Source organism: Manis pentadactyla, chromosome 5, assembly GCF_030020395.1.
Source record: "Manis pentadactyla isolate mManPen7 chromosome 5, mManPen7.hap1, whole genome shotgun sequence".
NCBI lineage: Eukaryota > Metazoa > Chordata > Mammalia > Pholidota > Manidae > Manis > Manis pentadactyla.
In genome coordinates this window covers 56,033,151-56,046,052 of record NC_080023.1, presented here as the reverse complement: position 1 = coordinate 56,046,052, position 12,902 = coordinate 56,033,151, and the positions used below count along the sequence as shown (strand labels likewise).

At 38.2% G+C, this 12,902-nt stretch overlaps 1 protein-coding gene across 2 annotated transcripts in view; it reads left to right on the top strand.

Moving 5' to 3' along the window:
- Window positions 1-5,840, top strand: part of TMPRSS11D (transmembrane serine protease 11D) — a 55,267-nt gene extending 49,427 nt beyond the window's left edge. For both annotated transcript variants that reach the window (XM_036918147.2, XM_036918148.2), the window contains 2 exons: window positions 889-1,031; window positions 4,353-5,840. In XM_036918147.2, the coding sequence (XP_036774042.2) occupies window positions 889-1,031; window positions 4,353-4,514 (305 nt within the window). In that variant the 3' untranslated portion in view covers window positions 4,515-5,840. The remainder of the gene's footprint in view (window positions 1-888; window positions 1,032-4,352) is intronic.
- The last annotated feature ends 7,062 nt before the right edge of the window (window positions 5,841-12,902 follow it).

Here is a 12,902-nt window from a genome sequence, read left to right as displayed (position 1 = left end):
GAAATAAGTTCTTCAGTGATTCAGAGACTCTATAGGATTCAAATGATTTCTCTATAAAGAAAATAAAGGTTTTTAAAAGTGGATTTGAATAGGTATTCTCTAATGGTTTTAATACCCTTTAAGGTATTAGAAACCATCAAGATACTCTGGGATGAACTAAATCCTGCCTCAGGAGCAAGAATCTCCCATGTACATAAGCATTGCTCATACTTGCTCATTTAATGAATAAAATGGAAATAAAAATAAGGGCAATGGTCAAGAGCAAATAGGACTGTGGGGAAAATAAGTATCATCCAGGGAGTGGAAGGATAGTATTCACAATTTCCACAGGTTTCTACCCATGTTCTAGATCAAGAAACAATACAAAGGCTTAATTGTCCTAGAAAATATTTCATATAGTTCTCTTGGCCCAAAGTAATTTTGTGTGGCAGATAAAATTGTGAAAATCACAAAAGTGGCAGTGCCATTGAAGGAACATCAGTATAAAAGAAATTAATTCTTCAGCCTTGAAACAGGACTGCTTTCTCTTTTGTTGCTAGATTAAAGGTTACTCAACCTGTAATTTGTCAAGTCAAAGTCAGCCAATAGATAACTTAAATGCCATTAGTCAATTTTAAGATAGTGGATTTATTTATTTTTCTTTTAAGACCTAAGGGACACTGTACCACAAAGCTAAAGCAGAAAAAAGAAAAACAGATCTGTGTGAAGGGGTTATTCTTCTCCATTATGGGAACCTACTAGGAAGAAACTTCTGAATGCATCTTCAATAGCCTTCTTTGCTGAATAAGAAATAATGTTTGGGGTACATTTATTCCTTTCTATATTCACCTTGGTTCATTAATTTATATATCCTTAAGTCCATTTTCTTTCTGTTTTTATACTCAACAGGCAACACAGTTACAGATCTACAGCAAGCACGGGTGGAAATAATAAGTAACAGTGCATGTAATGCACCTAATAGTTATAATGGAGCAGTCTTGCCCGGAATGATATGTGCTGGAGAACCTCAAGGTGGAGTAGATGCATGCCAGGTAAGTTCACAACAATGCTATCAATGTAATCATCCAAGTTTATAAGCACATACTAGCATGTGATGCCATAATAGGCATAGAGGTAACATAATTATAATACACAGCTCTGATCCTCTAAAAATTTATGATCTAGATTTTAGAAATTAATTCTTGTATGTTTATGCATCATGAAACAGTAACCCTGAGAAGCCAAATTGCAGAGAACCAAAGAGACCTGAGTTTGAATTCCTGAACCTCTGTAACCAATTCTTCTACTATAAAATGGGGATAAATAATAATAATATCTAAATTTTTAGGTACTACTAAAGATTATATGGAAATTAAATGTCAGGCATGTACTGAGACACCAAGAAATCTTAGCTCTTTTCACTGTTGTTAAACTAGACCATGATCATTGATATAGGTAACTTTAATCTCACCCTTTCAACTACTGTGAAGTAGGATAAATTATTCACTCATCTAAGAGTCATAGACAATAATAGATATTAAAATAACATGTGGATATCAGCACCTTGTAGATAGAAAATTTACACAAAAAGCTTAGTTGAGTCACAACACCTCCTATAATTGTAAAACACCACAAATGAGAAAAAAAAACTACCTAGATCTAGTCAGTAACTTTGAACAAATATAAAAATACAAACAATAAACAAGAAAAGTATTACTTTAAAGTAATTAGAATAAGGTTTTAATACTTAAAATTCTAATTATCTAACAATTGATATGGTTATATCTTTTAATAAACTTCAAGTCTGAAAACCAACCCCATATAGTTAACAGCAACAACTACTTAGTATCAAAAATTACATTTCTAGAATTAAGAGAAATCATTCTGTTTTCTTGAGGAATCTGCTGCTGTTTTTCTGGGTGAAGTGTATGCAGAAAAATAAGGTTAATTCTTTCCTCAAATGTTACTGACTTAAATTTGGTACTCACATTCTTAAAAAAGTGAATAAGTATTCTTACATATTTTTTGAGGATCCCAGTCCTTGAGCACTTTCCCCAAAATGAAACATTTTTATTGACTGCAAGTTGTGTGTAGGGGGAGGGGAATTATTTATCAATTTTCAAGATACTGTTAATGACCCACTAGCCCTTAAGCCTAGCGTTCAGTGGAAATGTCTTTGTGGTAGGGAACACTTCTTACTCTACTTCCTGTTTCTTTTAATTGTTACCTCTGTAACAACAAATTCTCAGCTTTCATAGTCACTTTTCAAAGAATTAACCAGTGAAATGTAAAAGGGTATTACTCATGCTGCACTCCTGATGCCCCTTATCTCCTGCATATACAAATTCTGCTCTTACCCCAAGCTCAGTTCAAATCACAACTCATCATGAAAGTTTCCCTGTATGTTTCACTCCAAACCTCACTGATTTTTAGCTGAAATACTGTACTGAATAGAGTTTGTGCCTCAAAAATAAATAGCACCTGACATAAGAGCTTACAAGACTCTATTTGTTTCTGTTCATTCACTCAAAGGAAATGTATTAATTACTTTATATGCACCAGACATTGTGCCTGCATGACAGTGTGTACCCTGGACTAGAAGGAAGACTACAAGATCAGATGTCTATGCAATCAGGCAGTGGAGCTAGTCAGATACAGGAAAAATTACAAGTCCCTTTTAGTTTAACATTTGCTTGCCCACTCTTAGTAAGACATTATACACAGAGACTTTTTACTATAGAAGAAATAGCAGCAAAAATGCAATGATGAAAAAGCTCCGAGAACTTGTTAACCAGACCTGTATGCATAATCAAAAGGAGACAGGTGCCATAAGCTCTACGCAGGATTTGCCATGCAAGTTGGTGATTCACACACTGACCTTTCACCCCATCTAAACCAGTACTTAAGTATCTATGGAAGAACTGGCTACTAAAAGCAGTAAAATGAATAGCAAATTATTCTAGAAGCAAACTTGGTTATAATAGCTGACTCATAGACTTAACCCATCATTCAGCACATATCTCCCCAACCAGATTGTTACATGCACAAATATTTGCTGGTTGGTTTACTATTAGAATTGGCTGGTAAGTATTCTTAAGGAGAGTCTTACTCATTGCCATATAAATTTCTTTTCAATCATTCACAAAAGAATACTTTCTGATGACATACTAAGTATCAGATATCATGCAGGGTGCTAGGAACATAGTGAGATTTCTAAAACTCCCTCATTCAACAAATACTTCTGTTAACCGAATCCATACAGTCACTGTATTAGAAAAGGTAGAGTTTTTCATAGTCTTCCCAAGGGCTGTGACCCAGATAACAGTTGATCAGAGACAGAGTTCTGATCAAATTGTTCTCCTGGCCTTTTGTCTAAGAACAGTTTATATACCATCTTAAAACAGGATACATTAATCAACATCAGAGCAGTATGTCAAGGATACATTTGGTCAGTGTCTTACAACAACAGACTGTGCAATTCTGGGGCTACCTATGTGTGAGAGGAGGCAAGGACACTCATTCCCCTGAAGAATTCCATCAAAGATGTGAGAGCCAGGTTCCCATTCAGTTCTGCCTTCTTTAAACATTCCAGACTGTTTCTCTTCTTGGCCACGGTTGAGGGGCTGCAGCACCTTGTTGACCCAGGCAGGAACAGCTGTGTGGCAGCTTCACTGTGCAGCATGACAGGTCCTGGCTGACTCAGGGCCTCTAGTTTGCATAGCTTTCCTTAACTGTGGAACCATAAAAATTTCATTTTACTTCACATTTCCTTAGCTCTCCCATGGCCCAGAAGCTTAGGATATGGTAGTGTCCAGAATGGGCATGTACCCTTCCCTGAAGGACCCTGAGAATAGTGGGAAAGGCGGGCACTGAACAAACATCAGAAATGCAGCATATGTTGCAGAGATGCTCAGGTGCAAGGAGGGGAAGTGATCCTCGGGGAGTGCAGCCAGGCTCACAGCTGTGCTTGCATAAAATAATGAAGCAGCCATGAAAGAGGCACACACAGACGTGGGAACACAGGCAGTGGAAAACTAATCTAGCCCCACGCTGGAAGGGGTGGCAATGGAGAAGAAAGGTGTATGTCAGGGAAGGCTTTTTGAAGGATGGAAGGCCTGGCATGACTCACCTGGGCAGCTAAGGGAAGTCTGGGTAAGTTGCTTCTCATCTTCTCCTACTTGCTGAAGGAACAACCCTTGTCCTTGGAGGATTTGGGTAGTTCTCACATGACTTGGTATACTATTTCAACAGCAAAGGCCAGACTAACTTTATTATTTACTATCATAATGGATGTGACGTCTTCTACTGCCATAGGAATAAACTCCTTACTACTTTGAAGCTGTCTTCACATTTAATCCTTCTGTTTTCTTCAGGGTGACTCCGGTGGCCCACTAGTTCAAGAAGACTCACGGCAGATTTGGTTCCTCGTGGGCATAGTGAGCTGGGGGTATGAATGTGGTCTGCCGAATAAGCCAGGAGTATACACTCAAGTGACACCCTACCGTGACTGGATAACCAAACACACTGGGATCTAGTACAATAAACGCATCTCTCTTGCAAAGTCTGTACACAGAGGTACTTTTACTAACATTTCAAAACTTCACTTTTCAACTGCAAAAGAAACTGAAAGCACCCTATTTTAACATACTTTTATGTAAACATAGTTTCCCAAACACTAGCTGACCTTTCTTTATGACTACAGATTTTAGATATTCTCAATAAAACTATACACGTTACATAGTACTGTGGCTGTGTGCCAGGAGAAACATAGCAAGCTGGTTACCAAGGTAACAGTTCTTTTTCAGATGGGGTAAGTACTACTAATAAGAAAACAGGTACCTTAAGAGTGGTACTGAAGGAACCTGGACAAGTCTGGAGAGTCAGAGTCTTCTCTGAGGAGGTCTCACTGACGCTGATAAGTGAGCAAAGTGTAGAAACTTACAAAAGAAGAAGTGGTAGAATAACATTTAAGACAGAACAGCATGAGGCAAGAAAAGATACAATATTACAGCCATCTTAATTATCCTGTAGGAACACATGTCACAGGAGCAGATGGATTTCAGGCATGTAAGATCAAACCAAATATATTCACTCCTCAACTGGAACCCAAAGAACTACAATTTTTATGATGACTTTTATTAAAAATATCCTTCACTTACGTGAAGAAGAGATTTCCTTTACAAAGAAACGGATGAAATATACCCACACTACCTTCTCAGGGAACTTCTGACTACACAGTGCTTTTTAACAACCAAATAAGAGTAATTTTAAGAACTGAAGTTCACCATTGGCAGTTATTTTTGACAGTAGAGTCCTTGACAGCTAAATTCAAATAATGAATTGAAAGTCATATGGAAAAAAATGCAAAGAGTTGATCTGCAAAGAGAAAGTTTTAATAGCTTAACTTCAAAATGTCTTAGAAAAGGAACTTTCTCCCTCTTTCTCTTCCCCTCTTACACAATCTCTTTCTCTCTCTCTCTCTCTCACACACACACACACACACACACACTACCAAAGAACATAAATAAGATTATTGAAATTTAATGGCACAGCAATTTATGTAGCCTGAACCATGAGTATTATTAAATTTTTATGGGATCTTAGCATAGCTAGATCTTCGTCATGAATTATCATCTATGTATCAGGGCTTCCCTCTTCTAAAAGCTAACTCACAAAACTTGGGCGTCAGAACAACTATATGCATTGTGATGAAAACTTCTTGTATTTCCTCATGTACAACTGTAACAAGACCTACATTAAAGTCATTTACTTTTAAGGAAAAGAAATTGAAAATTTAACCAACACGGTGAAATATACATATTGTTGGTGTACCTTATTTCAAATAAACTCTTTAAAAATCACTTCCCTAAGTATTTACGAAAGTTATGATTTATGAAGGATAATCCAAAACAATTTATTTAATTGGCTCTCTAACAAGAGAACTGCAAGCTAGACTCTAAAGGCTTGGCACTTTCTGCTGCCTTATAATCAAGCTCTACAACTGAGGCAAGCATCCAGCTTGACACTCCCTTGCTGCACCCTGTGAGGACAACATTAAACTAGTGATTTAGAGTAAGCCTCATGGCGGGGGGGGGGGGGGGGGGGGTGTGTGCACATGCCCTCACATAATCATAAACATTTTTGTTTATTCCTATATGCTGAAAGCCAAATAGAAGAAAGTACTTATTTAGCAGAAAATAGAGCAAATTCAATCACTTACTGAAAATAAATTATTTAGCAAGTGGCATATTTTTATGAAAACATATCTGAACACCAGAAGAGCACCTATTTAAGAGCCTCTTTTTTTTTTTTTTACTGTACTTCCATTGTATCAGGTTCCATTGTCCTGGTAGCTAACTAAATCCATGAAAGCAATTTTGAATATTTATGGGAGAGGTGATGATTCATAAATCCTTTCAGTACTTAAAAAGTCATTCTGGAAACTCTGGTGGAAATTTTCTAGCACCCCAGTTCAGTGCCAGAGTTATTAGTATCAGAGAAAATCCTGCTCCACATACAGAAAACACCCAGACTAACCAATAAAAAACATGGCAAACATAGTGAGTACTTAACATTCAAACTGTATCTACCTGAGTATAAAATAGTGAATGGAACTAATGAAAAAAGAATTATTCAAGACAGTTTAAAGCAAACAACTATTTATTACACTACTTGGAGATCTTAATTAAAGAGTATAGATCATTCATTCAACAAATTTATTGAGCCCTACTATGTTCCAGGCTCTTTACTAGACACCAATGAAGCTAAGATAAGCAAGACACAGTCCCTTGTCCTTAATAAACTCAGAGAACACTAGTGTTGACAAACATTATACAATATACATAATGAACTCAATGATAAAGAGTAAGATATTTATTATAGGATAACAAAAGAGGGGAGGCCCCAGGAGACCCCAAGGAAAATATTTTATAATATTAGAAGTGAGTATTCCAGAGTATCAATTTGCAATGAACCATAATAATTACTCTGTAGTTTGAGAGAAGGGAGCTAAGAACTTGTCAGATTATTCACTAAGTCTGTTACAGTCTCTAAATTATATAATTCAATTCCGATTTTACAATTCGCTCAACATTAAATGGTTCAAACACATCCAAAATAGTTATTTGTATTTTTTTCATACATCTACATAACCCAAATCTCAAAACCCAGTCCTTCCCATTTCTTATCAATCAGTTTGATTAATCTCCTATGGGGAGAACATAAGTTATTTTCCCCCACATTTCTAATGGTTTATTTCTATAATAATCAGTTGTCTTTGAAAGATCAGTCCTTTATCATGGGAGTATTTAAGCAGAAGCTAGGTGATGACCTGCAGAAATGTTTTGGAAGATTTCTGCAATGAGTGGGGCTTAGAAGCAGATCATGTCCACGGTCTCTTTCAGTCTAAGATTCTGCTCCTGACATGAAAACACTTTTGAGGGAGGATAATCTCTCTGAGATAAAAGAGGAATTTTAGAGTATTGGGATATTCACTTGTTTAATCTGGTACCTAACCATGAAACAAATCATCCAGAGTAAAGAAATTAAACCCATCAAAAATCAATGTAAGCAGAAATCCCTTTGGAGAAAAAGGCAACTGAATGAAATTGAGGCATTACTTTAAAATAGCTAACAGTTCACAGTGTGTTTTCCAGGGTTATGTCTCCATTTAACCTATCTCCAATTGTACAAATTAAACTAAAATTACTAAACAAAAAAAATAAGTTAATACATTAATAAATGTTTTTCCCCCAGTAAAATTCATCCATCTAGCCAGTCATTAATTTTTTCATCCATCCATTTGTTTTCAATATTTTCTGAGCACTTACAATGTACCAAGCTCAAATGATTCAAAGATTGTTAAATAATTATACTTGCAAAAATAAATTAAAAATAAAAAGGTTTTAAGTAATGAAAGATTGCTGTGGTTTTTCTGTTTGTAAAAAGAATACTTACTATAGTTCTTAGAAAAGTATGTAGGTAATCAATCAATATCCCCAGATTTTCTTTGCCAGTAATTTTCTATCTTTCCATTTTTATTCCCTATGAAAGATTCTAAAATTAGGACTGGCATTTTACAGTCTTTATATCTGAAATACTTTTGCAGAGAAAGTTCTAAAAGAGCACTCTTTAATGTTCTAAACATATCCATTTTTATATGGGGACTTTTTCTTCTGTTTGGGTTCTACAAGTCAGGGAAAATGGTCATGGTTTTCTTACAGCTGTTTCTTTACTTGACTTGCAACTGGGAAAGAAAACTATCAAATTTAGTAGCCAAGTCTATGACTTTAAGACACTCATATATGATCATAAGAGATAAATTCAATAAATCCCTTGGAGATTACTAGATATTTAAGTGTTCAGACTCATAGTGGGAAATTGTCAGGATTTTGCCTAAACTTGTTATTTCTTCTAGTTTTCTGAAGCGTCATGGACTCATAATTTTAAAAAGTAGGTTTTATTGCAGGCATCCACACTAAAAAGAAACTTTAACAATATATCAGAGCCTTATAGATACATTTTAGATGGCAACAATATAAATTTGATAAATGGCAATGATACCTATTAGTGTAATGTTCAGTGTTGCAAAATACTTGTGAAGTAAGGGCAGGGACCTGGGACAAGCATCATCATTAACTTTTCCTGCATATGATGAAAAACGCTATGATATAAACAGTATAGGAACAGGAGGGACCCCATCTTAAAGCAAAGATTCCATTTTAAAAAGCAGAGAGTTGAGAAGATTCCTAACATATTCTTTAGTAATCAACCAACAGCCTACCTTAAGGGCAGGGCAGGTAGGCCTAAATGGTATGTCCGCACTGCTTAAGGGTAACCACTATCTTGGACAAGGACATATCAATAAATCCCTTGTGTTAAGTTTATTTAGCAAAATTAGCTGGAGGATTGGTAATAGAGGAGAGGAGACATGGTGTCTCTCACCAGAGATAAGCATCATGAGACCACAAGTCAGGCCTATTCCCAACAAACCCCCTTCACCCTTTGCCCTTCTTGAAAGCCTTAAAAAGACAAATCCCCAGCCTTTCAGCACGTCTCCTCTTTGAGGATGCCCACACTTGAAGTGCATAATTTCAAATAAAGCTCTCTCACTGCTCAAATTATTGCATTTTGTCTCTTTGTTATTTCATTTTATTTCCAAGTCTTCACTCTGTCTCTGCTGTACTCCTGAGAAGAAGAGGAGGCTACTGAGAGCTCAGATTTGCAAGTTCCTGTCACCTGGGTGACCCAGGGAACTGTAGCTGCAGTAGCCTGCCAGAAAATACCCCTTCTTTGGGAAGTTCTCAGAACATAATCTCACTCCATCCCATGCTCCATGGCTCCCCCAAATCCTGGGGTAGTGGGGGCTAGTCCCCCACACCAAGCACAGGAAGCTAGGTGACTCTGGCTTCAAGAGTTGATGAGGGAATCTGCCCTAAGCTGAGAACTTTCTCTTTTTCCCTCTGCAATTTCCTGTTCCCTGCTGTTCTTGTTTTAATGAACCCCTCCCTAACCTACACTCGTCTGACCTTCTCGAGAGTTATTTCTCACCCAGAGTTAAGAACCTTCCCTGTCTAGGTTGAGGTTCCACCTGGTGTGCAGGGAGAGACCTTCCCAGACACAGATGCCCGGCAACACTTTCACATTATCAGAAATTTTGCACATTGTTATTTTTAGAAAAAGAAGGGATAAGGAAATAAACCCAACTCATAATACGATCCCATGATCATACTTAGTAGAAAAAAAGTAGGTATTTTCCTTAAGAAAGCTGTTCATACTCTATGTAAAGGCAAGAGAATTTAACCAATATGACCAAACCCACACAGCAGGAAAGGGCAGAAGTTATCTCTGATTCAAACCACAGCTCTCCATCACTGCCCATCACCCTCACCAGCCATTTACACTACTCCCCGACTCACAATGGTCCATTAAAGGACAATGTAGGCCACAGTGCTTCCATTTCTTTATCTGTAAAGCATCAACAATAATTTTACCTGCTTCATAGGGTTTTACTTTGGATAAAGTGAGCATTTTAATAAATTGTACAAAATAGGCAATATAAAACTTAAAAAAAATTAAAAATAACTCTGAGCCAGAATAGGGGATGGAGTCAAGATGGCGGAGTGAGTAGAGTAGAGGAAATCTCCCAAAACCAAATATACTTTTGAAAATACAACAAATACAACCCTTCCTAAAAGAGAGACCAGAAGACGCAGGACAACAACCAGACTACATCCACACCTGTGAGAACCCAGCACCTCAGGAAAGGGGTAAGATACAAGCTGTGGCCCGGCAGGACCCGGGTGCCCCTCACCCCAGCTCCTGGTGGGAGGAAAGGAGTCAGAGTGGGGAGGGAGAGGGAGCCCAGGACTGCTAAACACCCAGCCCTAGCCATCCGCAAGGGAGCACAGACACACAGTGCATGCATGGGGTGCTGGAAACTAGGGAAGCAGGACAGTAAGACCTGGGAGTGGGTCCCCGCAGCCGGCGCCCTGGGGACAAAAAAACGCCAGTGCTTTTTGAAAGTCTTAAAGGGACAGGGACGCCACAGCTGGACGGAAGCATCCCGGGACATGCAGCCCAGGAGCTGGGAATCCCGGGGAACTCTGGGCACCCTAACCTCCTGTGCAGCAGCGCACCTCGGAGGCCCCTCGTGGAGATAAACAGCCTCCTGTCCGCTTCCCCTCCGACGCAGCTCTGCCGTATTGGAGAAGCAGCGTGAGGCAGGCCACGCCCACAGCAACTGCAGAGCTAAACTCCACAGCGGGCGGGCAAAAATCAGAAGCCCCATCTGCACACAGCTGCCCAGCACAAGCCGCTAGAGGTCACTGTCCTCCCAGGAGAGGAAGGCCACAAACCAAGAAGGGACATTCTCCCAGCCATCACTTGCGCCACCTCTGCAAACTATATCTATCACCATGAAAAGGCAGAATTTGAGGCAGACCAAGATCACAGAGTCAACCCCTGAGAAGGAGATAGACCTAAACAGTCTTTCTGAAAAAGAATTCAAAATAAAAATCATAAACATGCTGACGGAGCAAAAGAGAAATATACAAGAGCTAAGGGATGACATCCAGAGGGAGATTACAGACATCCTGAAGGAGATTACAGAACTGAAACAATCTCTGGAAGGATTTATAAGCAGAATGGATAAGATGCAAGAGGCCATTGATGGAATAGAAACCAGAGAACTGGAATGCATAGAAGCTGACGCACAGAGAGATAAAAGGATCTCTAGGAATGAAACAATATTAAGAGAACTGTGTGACCAATCCAAAAGGAACAATATCCACAATATAGGGGTATCAGAAGAAGAAGAGAAAGAAAAAGGGATAGAAAGAGTCTTTGAAGAAATAATTGCTGAAAACTTCCCCAAACTGGGGGATGAAATAATCGATCAGACAACAGAAGTACACAGAACTCCCAAAAGGAGGGACCCAAGGAGGACAATGCCAAGACACATAATAATTAAAATGGCAAAGATCAAGGACAAGGACAGAGTTCTAAAGGCAGCTAGAGAGAGGAATAAGGTCACCTACAAAGGAAAACCCATCAGGCTATCATCAGACTTCTCAACAGAAACCTGACAGGCCAGAAGAGAATGGCATGATATATTTAATGCAATGAAACAGAAGGGCCTTGAACCAAGAATACTGTATCCAGCACAATTATCATTTAAATATGAAGGAGGGATTAAACAATTCCCAGACAAGCAAAAGCTGAAGGAATTTGCCTCCCACAAACCACCTCTACAGGGTATTTTAGAGGGACTGTTCTAGGTAGGAGCACTCCTAAGACTAAACAGATGTCACCAGAGAAAATAAAATCACAGCAAAGAAAGCAGACCAATCAAATACTAATTAAAGGCAAAAAATAAAATCAACTACCCACAAAAGCAGTTAAAGGAAACACAAAAGAGCACAGAATAAAACAACCAACATATAAAGAATGGAGGAGGAGGAATAAGAAAGGAAAGAAGCAAAGAATCACCAGACAGGGTTTAAAACAGTTCAGTCAGTGAGCTAAGTTACACAGTAAGATACTAAAGAAGCTAACCTTGAACCTTTGGTAACCATGAATCTAAAGCCTGCAATGGCAATAAGTACATATCTTTCAATAGTCACCCTAAATGGAAATGGGCTGAATGCACCAATCAAAAGACACAGAGTCATAGAATGGATAAAAAAGCAAGACCCATTTATATGCTGCTTACAAGAAACTCACCTCAAACCCAAAGACATGCACAGACTAAAAGTCAAGGGATGGAAAAAGATATTTCATGCAAACAACAGAGAGAAGAAAGAAGGGGTTACAGTGCTAGTATCAGACAAAATAGACTTCAAAACAAAGAAAGTAACAAGAGATAAAGAAGGACATTACGTAATGATAAAAGGCTCAGTCCAACAAGAGGATATAACCATTATAAATATATATGCACCCAACACGGGAGCACCAGCATATGTGAAACAAATACTAACAGAACTAAAGGAGGAAATAGAATGCAATGCATTCATTTTAGGAGATTTCAATATGCCACTCACCCCAAAGGATAGATCCACCAGACCGAAAATAAGTAAGGACACGGAGGCACTGGACAACACACTAGAGCAGATGGAACAAATAGACATCTATAGAACTCTACATCCAAAATCAACAGGATACTCATTCTTCCAAGTGCACATGGAACATTCTCCAGAATTGACCACATACTAGGCCACAAAAAGAACCTCAGTAAATTCCAAAAGGTTGAAATCCTACCAACCAACTTTTCAGACCACAAAGGTATAAAACAAGAAATAAATTGTACAAAGAAAACAAAAAGGCTCACAAACACATGGAGGCTTAACAACATGCTCCTAAATAATCAATGGATCATTGAACAAATTAAAATGGAGATCCAGCAATATATGGAAACAAATGACAAC